The sequence below is a fragment of the Barbus barbus genome, assembly GCF_936440315.1.
Source record: "Barbus barbus genome assembly, chromosome: 47".
NCBI classification, from domain to species: Eukaryota; Metazoa; Chordata; class Actinopteri; order Cypriniformes; family Cyprinidae; genus Barbus; species Barbus barbus.
The window spans coordinates 23,983,226-23,998,091 of NC_136725.1; the positions used below are offsets into that span (position 1 = coordinate 23,983,226).

At 34.5% G+C, this 14,866-nt stretch overlaps 1 protein-coding gene across 2 annotated transcripts in view; it reads left to right on the forward strand.

Moving 5' to 3' along the window:
- Positions 1–14,866, forward strand: part of LOC306865668 (netrin receptor UNC5C-like) — a 217,004-nt gene that overhangs the window by 116,309 nt on the left and 85,829 nt on the right. For both annotated transcript variants that reach the window (XM_079410411.1, XM_079410412.1), the window contains exon 4: positions 14,405–14,508. In XM_079410411.1, coding sequence (XP_079266537.1) covers positions 14,405–14,508 — 104 coding nt within the window. The remainder of the gene's footprint in view (positions 1–14,404; positions 14,509–14,866) is intronic.

A 14,866-nucleotide genomic window follows, 5' to 3' on the forward strand; every position in this document is an offset into this window, starting at 1 on the left:
TATCCAAAAATGCACTTGACTTGACCTTCCATTTACAGTGTGATGAGTGAACTGGGAGTCATAACAGCCTTTATTTAGAACCTCTTTTACCTAAACAGACTGCCAAATGATAAGACACACTTTGTTTTAAAATGCAAATTTATGATTTATTTATAGCTAGATGCTGGTTGTGTTGGGAAAAAAATAATATTTTTACTATTTTTTTAAACTGCATTTTATTTTTCTTATATATACACTGAATCTATTGAAAGAGTAAATTGTTACAAATACTTGGGTATATGGTTAGATGACAAACTGGGATTTTATGTACATATTGAAAAACTTTTAAAAAAGCTTAAACTAAAATTGAGTGTTCTTTTTCGCTTAAAGAAATGTTTTCCTTTTGAAGCAAGAAAGGAATTATACAAAGTTGTTTCCTCTCAGTGTTAGATAATGGTGATGTGATCTATATGCATGCAGGTTTATCTTCACTTAAAAAGTTGGACTATGTATACCATGCTGCTTTCCGTTTTGTGACGAGTGCTTCCTCGCGCACTCATCGTTGTATATTGTATGAATTGGTGGGATGATCCTCTTTGTTTCAAAGAAGGAAAGTGCATATGCTGTTGTTTATCACTAAGGGTTTGTTAGGTAAATTACCAATGTATGTCTGCAGTCTTTTATCCTTTTACACTTGTAATTACAGCACTAGATCTTCTGCTAAACTTCTTTTAAATGTCCCAAGAGTATATTCAGTGCAGCGTTGCAGAGGGTTATTATGCTGGAAACACTCCCCTCTTTAAATAATAAAATAAAAAAACTTTTATGGTCTACTCTAAAGGAAACATGTACTTGTTATGAGTAAATTCAGTTTTGTTTTTTTTGTTATGTATTTGTAATCACCTGAATGTAATTGTTTTATTGTGAAACTTTTTGTGCTGCCATTTTTGGCCAGGACTCCCTGGAAGAAGAGATTTTGCATCTCAACGGGACTCAATGGTAAAATAAAGGATAAATAAAATAAAATACACAAAACTTAAAAGTGAAAAAAAGTATATATATTTTTTTTTAAATACATCAGTTTTTTTACAAATATTTTTATTTTGTAAAAAGTTTTTTTAAAGTATTAAATATATTTGATTTTACTATAGTGTATATACATAAAACTTAATACTTTATTTAAAAAAAAGTATTTGTATATATACATGCATACAATTTGTGTTTTGAATTACAGTTGAATTACATTAAAGTTTTAAGCATTTGTAATACAATAAAAACTGAAATATTAAGTTATATACTAATAAGATTTTTAATATTTTTATATTTAAAAATGGCTTGCAGTATACTGTGAAATATGGTGTATTTTGGCAGTAGACGGTATGCAGTTTTGTTTTTCAAACAACCTATATTCAAAATAGCATACTATTACCATTTCTGCAAAATATGGATATAACAGAAATGATAGTACGCTGTTCTAATCACTGCAGTCCTTCATGCATGATGTTCAGAAGAGAATACTGGCTTACTCTGACTGAATACTGCAGAGTATGCTCTGTATACTGCCTACTGTACTATTCATTTAGTCAAACAGTATGCATTATTCCCTGACAAACATACTATTGCATGTTTAATTCAGTGAGAGGCACCCAGTTAAAATGATTTTAGCATTTATAGTCTAATTATGTGTAAATATTTATTTAATGTTGCAGCCTGAACAAATAATGAATCATAAAAGATAATTAAAATCACAGTTCACATTTCAATTGTTAGACTGGAAGTAGGTTGAGTGCAGTGCATTTTGGGATGCAATTTATTGTATGCAGTGTGCACATTTAGTAGATCATCTGTATATGGGAAAATTATATACTATACATGGTATGCACGCTATATATACTGCAGCAATCATTAGCGTAGTATGCTGTTCCAGTCTCAGTGGGTCAAAATGGCTGAAAAACTAAATTCGAATTTTGTACTTAAATATTATCAATATTTGAATTATATTCAAATTTAAAAGGCATCATTTCAGTTAGGGGGGAAAATCTTTTGGTTTCTCTCCTGAGGCCACAAGAGTCTAGCAAAATATTACTAATGCACGTTTCTACAAAGCAAACAAATAACACGAATATCTGAAAATAATTGTTATAAACTATATAATTAAGTTGCTTAAACAATTAGAAACAAAACAGCATCATGCATGTATGTATAGTTTAATACAAAGGACCAAAAACCAATCACAAAGAGTACTTTTTTAATATAAAAACATGAGATGCAGTGGGATGGGGAAAAAAACTAATAAAAAATAAAGTCTTGAGACATGTTTTTTAAAAGTTCAACTTGCATTACTTTTGCAAGGCTTTCTAAAAATGCGGCTCTGTTGTGCGAGACACGAGTGCAACGGTGATGGATATCCCTCTAGAAAATGTGATAAATATGCCTTCTATGTGAACGGCTTGGTTTCAGTTTTAAACAAGATCTTCTCCGCATCGTTGTTCTCTTTTTCCGCAATATTTTGAATGAACAGTGCGGCATCCAGTAGGTTCAACTGGATAAGCTAAAAAAAAAAAGCATTAAAATGCAACGACACCTACATCGTCATCGCATCTTGTGTTCCACTGATAAGGCTGTCTGACGCACACCTAAAATATGAAATTTTGCATTCAAATGTGGATTTTTATTTGAAATTCGACGAATATTCAAAATTCGAAAAAAGTGTTTATCTGGATTCAAAGTCAGAGATTAAAGCTCAAATCAAATGCTGGATTGGTTCACTGGCGATAATGACAGCAGCGTCAGCGCCACGGCTGACGAGAGACTTCAGCTATGTAAATGGCCCTTAACTCACTAACCTGTGTAATTTAGCACAAGTAGCCGAACACAAGCACTCAGTGTAATTGTTTTCACATGTGTCCACGTGTGCGGTCGCGGCTCGGCAGAGGAGGCTCATGGGAGCACGAGTGCGGTCAGGGGTTCGAGCGGATCTGCTCGCTGCGTTTGGCTTAGAGGAGCCGTCATCGTCGCGGCCAACACAAGCTGTGAGATTCCCTCCAAAGCCAAAGCCAACAGGAGACGCTTTGTTGTGTGGTTTATTCAACGCATTTCATACAGTGGCAGATCTCAAAGCAAACTTCACTTTCAGAAAGGAAATCTGTGTTTCATTCTTCTTTCTGTTGTGTTGCTAGGGTGTTTTGGGTGGTTGCCAGGGTGTTTGTGAGTTACACGCTGAATTTTAATACTTGATGTCAGGGGTTTATTTAGAATATTTATTGTATAAAACATTGAATGTTTTCAGGCCTTTGTAAGATTCAGCTGAAGTTAAATTATTGAATGAAATCTGATGTTTGCATGTTTAAAACTCACTAATGTTTTACCAGGGTTGCTTGATGGTTTCCATGAGGTTGCTAGGTTGTTTTGGGTGGTTGCTAAACAGTCTCTAGGGTAATATTTTGCCTGTTTTGTTGTCCAGCAGTTGTTAAACAGTTGCTGTGGTGTTCTGGGTGGTTGCTAGAGTGTTGTTAAGAAGTCTCTAATGTGTTTTTGATCCAGAAGCTGCTATATGGTAGCTAGGGTTTTTTGAGGGGTTAAGAGGTTGCTAGGGTGTTCTGGATGGTTGCTAGGGAATTGCTATGAAGTCTGTAGAGCATTTTTGGTAAAACAGCTGCTGTATGGTTGCTAGGGTGTTCTGGATGGTTGCTAAGAAGTATTTCTTGGTTGAACAGCTGCTATATGGTTGCAAGGGTGTTTTGAATGGAATTGCAGTTTCCACAAAAAATATTGTGCAGCACAACTGTGTTCAACATTGATAATAATCAGAAATGTTTGTTGAGCAGTAAATGAGTATATTATTATGATTTCTGAAGATCATGTGACACTGAAGACTGGAGTAATGATGCTGAAACTACAGCTGCAGATCACAGAAATAAATGACAGTTTAAGAGATATTGACAGAATACAGTTACTTTAAATTAAAATATATTTTTTTTTTTTACTGTATTATCGACCAATTAACCAGCCCTGGTGAGCAGAAAAGACTTTTCAAAAACATCTTCCAACCCAAACTTTTGCATAAAATACACTGAATGTTTGATGTGTGTCGTAAGATTCAGCAGAATGAGAGCTGCGTGTAATTTGATTTGATCTTTTGTGTTTTCTGTCGTGCAGCTAAAGCTTCTCTTCTGAAAGTTTGTTGTGTTCTTGAAATGCAGCATCTATCGTCTCCAGCCTTGCATTAATTTATAATAGGCAGAAAGGCTGTGTAGTGCTACATATCACAAATGGCATTGTAATGCATTTGGCCCATTAGAGGCGGTAATAAATTCAACGTGTGTGTTTGCTCATTTCCACCCTGTCCGGCTCTACCGTACATTATTCACCACTCAGGTTTTTGGTGCAGGAACGGCACAAAATATGGATGGCGTATTGTCTAGAACCCCAAAGTGCTTTAAATTGGGCCGCTTTCTTCATTCGTTGCTAATGTGAGAAACCCACGCGGCGCACAGTGAACGAACAGATACTGAGGAGAGCTTTGATTTAGCTCAAACTGTTCAGATGGATTGGACGAGGAAACTCATCAAACCGTTTGCCAGGATGTAATGAGTCAGTCAAAGGAACACAGGGCTCGCAAAATCGCTATCCCGACGTCCCGGGGCTATAGTGTTTTCCAGTCGGGCTACCAAAATGTATCACTGCCCTGCCCGACGGGCCTTAAATACAGGGCTCCCACGCAGTGTTCCCTCTAAACTGAGCGCGCTCTTCTTCCACCGCGGCCGCGCAGAAGAAATAATGTGCCTCGCACACACAAAAATGAGTTGGGAAGCCATTTGATTGAATGCCGCCAGTAAAAGGGACAGAATAGCAATGCTCGGGGCAAACCGCTATAGAGCTGATGTCACGACAGAGTTAGAGTTGGTGAATGCGGTTTACAGGTTTCATAGAAAGAGAACGATATGAACGAGTCGCTGTAGAAACTCAATACTTCAATGGTTGCGGTGCGCTCAACACGAGAGACAAACGTCCTCATGTATTAAAGAAGAGAGGCTTGATTAAGTGCTGGAAATAGCGGAGGATGGGTAACTAAACTCTGAAACATGTTCAGTCACACACAAGAGTATTGTACAAACTGTACTTCATAACCATGTTTAGACAGATATAGAAGAATTCATATGTTCACGGTTTTTATATTTAACTTACAGATGTCATCTTAAATTTGGCTTCAGTTTGTATTCTATTCTATTCTATCAGGTTAAATAGTTGGTTTTGATAATATATTATGTTAGAGCTATATTATAAACCTGATAAATTATTGTTTTATAATAGACCTTGTTTTTGAGTCTTTGACTTTGAGTCTCTTGCTCATCAAGGCTGTATTCATTTCAGAAATACAGAAAAAACAGTCATATAGTGAAATATTATTGCAATGTCTAATATTGGTTTCCTATTTTAATACCTATCCTTTAAAATAGCATTTATTTCTGTGATCTGCAGCTGTATTTTCAGCATCATTACTCCAGTCTTCAGTGTCCCATGATCCTTCAGAAATCATAATAATATACTGATTTATTATCAATGTTGAAACTTGTGCTGCTTCATATTTATATGGAACCGGTGTTTCTTTTCTTTTGATTGTTTGATTAATAAAAAGTTTAAAAGAACAGCATTTATTCAAAATAGAAATATTTTCTAAAAATAGAAGTCTTTACTATCAATTTTAACCATTTAACACATCCTTGCTGAATAAAGTTTATTTAACTTTCTTTAAACTTTTTTAAACTATCTTAAATAATTTCTGACCCCCAAATTTTGAATAGTTTATATTGTAACACAAAATCTCTATTTTGACTAAACACTGTTCTTTTTAACTTTTTATTTTTTATCACAGGTCCCAAAAAATACAGTATAAAAAATAAAATGAAATAAAAAAGCAGTACAACTGTTTCCAACATTGATTATAAATCAGCGTATTAGAATAACTTCTAAAGGATCATGTGACTCTGAAAATACTGCTTTGCTTCACAGGAATTAATTACATTTTAAAGTATATTAAAATAGAAAACATTTTTTTTAAATTGCAATAATATTTCACAATATTATTTTGTGAACTAATATTCAGTATGTTTTATCAAATAGATACAGCCTTGATGAGCAAAAGAAACCTCTTTAGAAAACATCATTGATCCAATCTGTTGAACTGCAGTGTATTGTTCAGTAAACATGTTTTCTCTTTAACCTAAAATGATCATTTAGTTATATCAAGGGTCAAATCAAATATAAATAGCTCATTAAAGTTAAAAGTTACACACTTTATTTGTGTGCGTGCTGTACAGGTCTGGTATAAAGAATGCTTTTGCTCCGGTGCCAGAAATGTCCCCCAATAGAGAAGTTTTGCTCAGCAAGAAAACAAATTAGAGGGAACATTGCTCCCACGGGTCCTTAAATTTGATACAGCTAAACTGAAGAGTTTTTAAGGCCTTAGACAGTTTTAAATACGTTAAATGGTATAAGAAATAATTTAAATTGCCTTAAATTAAGAATTCTGCAGATACCTTGTAAATAGTCAAATAAAACTCTTTTATTTGACTATTTGACTATAAGGGGTCTTCCTTGATATTCGTTGATATTTGTGTATTGAAAATGTTTTTGATTGACATTTATGGTCTTTATTTTATTTGGGCTAGTTAAATTAATTTTCGGGCTACCAAAATCTGAAGAGTACCTGCCCGAAGGGATACCAGGGATTCAGAAATTTTGCGAGCCCTGGAACATGCGATCGCAGAGCCAATGTTACGTCTTTACTTCTGTGCCTCGTTTTCATTTAAATCGTCCTGTTATGCTTGAGAGTTTGTGTTTGTTATGAGGTTGCTAGGGTGTTTTTGGGTGGTTGCTAGGGTATTGCTAAGACATTTGTAGAGTGTTTTTAATTCAGCAGCAAATATATGGTTGCTAGGGGTTTTTGGGGGTGGTTGTTATGAGGTTGCTAGGGTGTCTTGGGTGGTTGCTAAGACATTTGTGGAGTGTTTTTGGTCTAACAGCTACTATATGGTTGCTAGGGTGTTCATTGCTATGGAATTCATGGTGTTAAGGTGGAGAGCTGCAGTATTTATTGCCGTCTCTGACTCCAGACTGGATTCACGTGTGTCAGAACACAAGCAGTTAATTGTGGCCGTGGCTCGTCTCGAGGGACGACTGTAATGGAATGAAAACGCTGGTAATTGGTGTGAGTTGTTTAAACTGCCAATAGCAGCACGGCGTGTCGACTGACTCATGCTTTAAACAGCCACTCAGCCGCTGTTATTACTGTAATGCGACTCGGATGCGACTAAAGCCGTTTCCCACACACTCATTTCACTTTCACTGGTGTGGAAACAGCACTGGGTCACAGAACTGAGAGAAACACATACTTTCCATAATTTCATCCAAAGAGCAATTCTGACTTCTAAAAACATATTCAAACTGTTTAATGCACTTATAACACAGTAAAATCTACTTAAAAATAATCTTAGACTATTTCACCATTACTCCATTAAATTATTATTTAAATTGCTGAATATATAAACGTTTCATCCAAACAGCTACTGTAACTTCAAAAAAAAGCTTAGTGCATATATATATACTTTTTAAAGAGGAAATACAAGTTGTGCAGATAAATATAAAATTTTCTTTCCTGATAAATTCCACATGCAGATTTCAGTCATTTTGGTGTGATGCAAACAAATCTTTGAATCTATTTTTGATGTGATTTATTAAAACAGGCCGTCTAAAAGAACTTCAAACTCAACATTTGGCATTTGATATGTCAAATTTATGGCACTATTTAATAGCTGATATTTGTATGACAGGTGCTGTGTGTGTGTGTGTGTGTGTGTGTGTGTGTGTGTGTGTGTGTCACAAGAGCAAAGCGTTTATTCTCTTTCAGATTGTTTGATCTGATGGTGAATGTGGCTCTTCAGTGTCTTTTGATCAATCAGTGAATATAATTACTGATCAGAATAAAGTTGTGTTTCTTCTAATAGCAGCTGGTGTGTGTGTGTGTGTGTGTGTGTGTGTCACAAGAGCAAAGCGTTTATTCTCTTTCAGATCGTTTGATCTGATGGTGAATGTGGCTCTTCAGTGTCTTTTGATCAATCAGTGAATATAATTACTGATCAGAATAAAGTTGTGTTTCTTCTAATAGCAGCTGATGTGTGTGTGTGTGTGTGTGTCTGTCTCTGCTTGACCTTGGTTTGTAGTGTGTGACGGCCGCAGGCAGTTTTCTGTCTGTGTTTCAGACAGCGACAGTCTCTCGGTCTCACTGTACGACCCTCTCCTCTCTTCAGTGACAAACAGCGAGAGACTCGCTAATGATGCTCTCCACAGGATCTTACAGCATCTGCTCACTGACCTCAGATCAGAAAACAGGCATGAGGCCATTCTTACATTTGTTATTATTGTTTATTCATTATTCCACAATGAGGACGGTTGACAGAACCGGATGCTGCTGTTGAATGTCTTCATGAAAAATAACAAAACAACTCCAGTTATTTTTATATCACATCTTTCTTTAAATATAATGTACCAAACAGCCTGTTTGTGAAAGTAATTCAAATTTAGAGGATCATTTGGGATACTGTACCCATCCAAACGTCCCATAAGACCCTTCATCATGAGGACAAACACACATCTTTGGGCTTCTGCTTGAAACAGCAACCCAACACACACACAAACCGCATGTTTCTGTCAAACACAGCTATAACACACTGAGTTAACAAGCACTGCCTCTGTTTCATAACTCTTAGCCTATTATAATCCATCCATCAAATATGCATGAAACATTTCTTTATCATCAGCGCATCGACTCCAGCAAACGCGTCTCCTGTTTCTGCTCATTTGGTTCATTGATTCTGCACCTCCAGTCCAAATTTAAGCAAATTCTCTGTTGCATGTGTGTAGAGAGAGCAATATAATCTCATAAAAACAGGCTCATTTAACCAAAAATCAAGAGAAAAAAACTGAATATGTTTAGTATAAAGGAAAGTAAGCCTATTTTTAGAACTATTATGCTGTTTTACAGTAAAATATTATAGTACATCACAATTAAGACGCGTTGCCATCTTGGTTTTTGTGTGTAAATGATGTGATGTAGCCTCCATAGAGCACAACAGAGACACTTTTTCACTTTTTTTTTTTTTTTTTTTTTTAGCAGCCTTGGATTTTTTGCAATTATTTGCAATTATTTTTATTTTTTGTTTCACTTGTAAAAACACCTGTGACTATTTATTTAATACTAATATATTCATTATTTTTGGCAAATATTTAATTAGATTTAATTATAATTTTTTTAATGTGTGTGTGTCTATCTATCTATCTATCTATCTATCTATCTATCTATCTATCTATCTATCTATCTATCTATCTACCTATCTATCTACCTATCTATCTATCTATCTATCTATCTATCTATCTATCTATCTATCTATCTATCTACCTACCTACCTATCTACCTATCTATCTATCTATCTACCTATCTATCTATCTATCTATCTATCTATCTATCTATCTATCTATCTATCTATCTATCTATCTATCTATCTATCTATCTATCTATCTATCTATCTATCTATCTATCTATCTATCTATCTATCTACCTATCTACCTATCTACCTATCTATCTATCTATCCTACCTACCTACCTACCTACCTACCTACCTACCTACCTACCTACAGTATCTCACAGAAGTGAGTACACCCCTCACATTTTTGTAATTTTTTTTTTTCTTTTGATGTGACAACACTGAAGAAATGACACTTTGCTACAATGTAAAGTAGTGAGTGTACAGCTTGTATAACAGTGTAAATTTGCTGTCCCCTCAAAATAACTCAACACACAGCCATTATTGTCTAAACCGCTGGCTACAAAAGTGAGTACACCCCTAAGTGAAAATGGCCAAATTGGGCCCAATTTTTATTTAAATATTATTTTTAAATAGTATATTAATAATAATGTAATAAAATATTGTAAATAAAAAAAACTAAACTAAAATGTATAATACATTTATTTAAACAAATATAAAAATTTTATATATAGTATTAAAATAAAATATATGTATTGTTAAAATATAATATATATGGTGTTATTTGTATAGAAATATTTAATTTAATTGACTATATTTAAATACAGATTGCTCTACATGCTCATTAAATACACCAGCCTGAAAACCTGAGCTAAAGAAGTTAAATATAGTCATGAGATTTCTGTGAAAAAAAGCATCATTTTCTAATTGTAGTGGTTTTTGATATTCCTGTCATTCCTCACTCAAGCGGATGGCGCTGTACTTGTGATGATGGCTGCTGACTGACGGCCCTTAAATAGGATTTCCTTGATTGTCATTTTCTCTTCAGGTAGCGTGTTGTCGATCTCTGTTGCGAGCGCAGATGGATGAGCGCTGAGACTTGTGCTCTATATAACACTGACGTCCTCCACCTCCAGCAGAACTGATGGAGCGCCTCCTGCTCTCTCCTCTCCCACCGCGTGTGGGAAATATTGGATTTTTATTAGAGTCTCTCTGTATCTGTCGTCCTCTGTGGAGCTGGACGGCCGTGGAGGAGACAGACAGAGATAGAGGAGGCCCAGAGGAGAGCGTGGGAGCGCCGCTCATCCATCACTGTCAGCAGCAAAGACCCGCCCCTCTGTCTGATTGACAGCCCATTCAGCCAATCGCTGTCAGTCTGCCCTGCTCTCATTTAGTAGCACAGAAGTGACAAGTAATCTAGATTTGTTTGGAGCCAAAGAAGCTCGAGAAGTGACAGGCACATGAGTCAATATGGCCAGATCATACGGCCTTATTTTACTTTTATTTTACCATTTTGAGAATGCAAACAATTCTTTGTCTGTCCGAATTCTGAATGCCCATTCAAATCATGCTTGATTATAGACATATTTATAACTTCTGTTTAGAATTAGTGCTGGGCAACGATTAATCATGATTAACGGCATCCAAAATAAAAGTTTTTGTTTATATAATATATGTATGTGTGTACTGTGTATATTTATTATTTATATATATATAAATACACACACATGCATGTATATATTTAAGAAAAATATATTATGTTTATATATTAAATATCTATATAATATAAATTATATGAATATAAATATATGCATGTTAATACATGTAAATATGTTCAAAATATATACTGTACGTGTGTGTCTTTATATATACATAATAAATATAAACAGTACACACACACATATTATATAAACAAAAACTTTTATTTTGGATGCCGTTAATCACGATTAATCATTGCTCAGCACTATTTAGTATATTTTAAAATAATTTTATAATATTTTTAGCTGTCATCATCAATATTATTTATTATAAGAAATTATTATATAGCATTCCATGATGAGTTCATTTCAAGAGTTCATCAAAAGTTATGTTTTTTCATTGTGTATTCCAATTAATCTCAATCAAACTGCAGTTGGGTTATTTTGATTAAGTAAAAATAACAAAAAAATACAGCTAACTAACACGATAAAAAAATTAAAACATGATAACAACATAAAAACATGATTTTTGAACGTTTCAAATACGGAGTTATCTGTTTTTGCAGAACTCTTCATATTTTGACAAATATAAATTATTGTCCACAACACTTATATACAATGTGCATATAGGAATAAAGTAGGTTTTAATTTGTAACGTATTATATTACATTTAATATAATTTGTTTTTTTATTATTAGTAGTAGTAGTAGTTGAATACACATTTAAAGCAATTAAAAATGCTCAGTAAAACTAAGCAAAAACATTACAAAGTATTATGAATTAAGCTATTAGTTAATCTTTGTTATTAACATCTATATGATTAAAATACACCATATATCATAGATTGGTTTGCACTTTCCCATTGTGCTGTGAAGCTGTGCACACTAATACAGAAGCTTTCTATGGAGGTTTTGAGACACATGTGATGCACAACTAGCAATAAGAAGAAACACTGAGCCGGATGTGAATCTGTGTTTATGATGTTTCTATCACTCACAGAGAAATGAATCTGAACCCATTTGTCATCATGACACTGTTTTCCCATCATGGACCGATGATAAATGTTTAAATCACTCTGACGGCAGATAAGCAGCAAATATTGTAGGGAAAATCCACATGCTTTAAATGAAACTGGTCAGAGAAAAGCAGGGTTCATTCATGTGTTTATTAAGCACAGATAAACACAACAGCAGCTGATCATAGTGCTGTACAAATAAAATAAAAACCAGAAAACAATAACATCAGTAACATCAAAATATAATTTAATATACAAAGTTTAAAAAGCCAAGGTAAGAAAATAAGATTTTAATTTAGTTTTAAACTCATAGACAGAATTTGAAGCTTTCACAGATAAAGGTTATTCCATAGCCTCGGTCCAACTATTGCAAATGCACAATCTAATTAGATTTAATTAACATTTTAATTCAAATATATATATGTGTGTGTGTGTGTGTGTGTATATATATTAGTGCTGTCAAACGTACACAGCAAAAACTTCAACTAAATGAAACCAAAAAATATAATAATAATCTAGTTCAAAACAGTAGCAGAAGCTATAATTATTACTAAAATAACAGTCATGCAGTGTGATGGAGACTAGTTGTGTAACATCAGTGTTAAACTGTCTAATGATATTAATATTCAGTGTGAAGCAGAAAGTCATTACATCTCCGGCCATCAGCATGTGCTGCCACACGCTCCTCGTCCTGCGCCATGCTTTATTCACGCTTGAAGTCAAATCTGTCCCGGGCAGGCAGAAGGTGTGTGAGGAGCTCAGGTGAATGCAGAATGAAGACATGGATCTGTATTCCAGCAGAAGCTGAGAGGAGAGACAGCACTCTTAAATATTACATTCTCATGAGAGAATGAGCGGCATCTAAAGTCACGCTGGATGTGTGTGATTACTGCAGGATGCATGCGTGCCTCCTGTTCACTCGCTGTAACTCTGCTCTGGCCTGCTTTTACACTTTCTGCTTTACAGCAGCTTCAGAGCTCGCTCACACAGGCATATTTATAACGCATCAATGCTTTCAGTCTTTTTACCATGTGATAATTTGCTTTGTGCCCAATCAATCTAATCAAATCAATCAATCTAATCAATCAATCAATCAATCTATCTAATCAATCAATCTAATCGATCAATCTAATCGATCAATCTAATCGATCTAATCAATCAATCAATCTAATCAATCAATCAATCAATCTACTCAATCGAATCAATCTATCAATCAATCTAATCAATCAGTAAATAAGTACATTAAATAAATAAATCATTACTGAAGTATTTGATTCACTGATGTTGTAAATATTACAAATATTACTGGAGTATGTTTACAAGAAAATGCTATTTCAGTCTTTCTACTAAAACAAAAAAAGTCTAATTCAATGTGTTACTTGCTCTTTCTTTGTAGTCTGTTCAATTTGTGAAGATTTATTTTATTATTTATTCTATTTGTGAAATTTGCTAGCAATTTCTAAGTAAAAATGGTTTCTTTGCCATTTTTTTCAGTGTAGATTGTTGAAGGAAATTACTAGTACTAATTTACAAAGTAATTTAGAAATATTTAAGTTTTTTTTATTTTAATTCATTCATTCTTTCTTTATACTGTACTTTCTTTAATTTCTTTGTTTTTATTTATTTATTTATTTTGGGGGAATTTGGACATACTGACACCACTTACATCCTTGTCAAGTCAAGTCAGCTTTATTTATATAGCGCTTTTAACAATACAGATCGTGTCAGAGCACTTAACAGTATCAACCTGGAGGATAGAGTGTCAGTAATGTATAATAATATTAAACACTCAATTTTCAGTTAAAGGCATTTCATTATTGAATTCAGATGTCATTGTCTAGCTCAGTTCAGTTTAAATAGTATCTGCTAAATCATCTGTGCCTTGTGAGATTTAGGACTGTAGCTATGTTCAATTTAAAAGTTTATTTTAATAATTGATTTGCTGCATTTTATGTAAAACATATTCCTTATTCCTTTTTATGCCCAATATATTTCTTCAAACACACACACATACACACACACACACACACACACAGAGAGAGAGAGAGACACACAGACATGCATACACACACACACACACACACACACATATATATAATTTTTTTATAAGGAATTCAAGTGACACCAAAGACTGGAGTAATGATGCTGAAAATTCAGCTTTGATCATTGCAATCAATTACATTTGAACAGATAATCACATAGAAAACAGCTATTTTAAATTGTAATAATATTTCACAATTTTACTGTATTTTTAGTCAAATAAAAGCAGCATTAATGAGCAGAAGAGACATTTGACCAGTAATGTAGTTTCCTGGATGACTGCATTGAGTCTATATGTGTTCATTCATATGCATTCATGCTGAAAACGTTCATCTGTGGTTCCTTCACAGATCTCAGGAAAACATTTGACCAGGAGCCTCTGGGGAAGGAAGTGTCGCTCGAACAGGAAGTGCTTCTCCAGTGCCGCCCGCCAGAAGGAATACCTGCTGCTGAGGTACCGTCTCACACACACACACACACACACACACACAGAGCGCAGCACTCTCCGCTGATGAATTTTCTATTGAATTAGAGATTAACGTTTGTTACGGGCCAAAGCAAAGGTAAACTGCTCGGCAGCTGATGTGTAGATAACTCAATCACCTCAACTAAATGTCAGACTTTGTTGAGAAACATTTAGCTCAGTGGCCACCTGTTAATTCCTGTTTAGCTACACAGGACGTATTGATTGGGACATCGATTGCAGCAGGACTGGGCTGTCAGGCAAACTCGTCCCAACAACAGCAGAGAGTTTGAGCTAAACAGGATTAATAGGCGGCAGTCGTAAAGGATTTTCTCAAAGCATCCGTTCT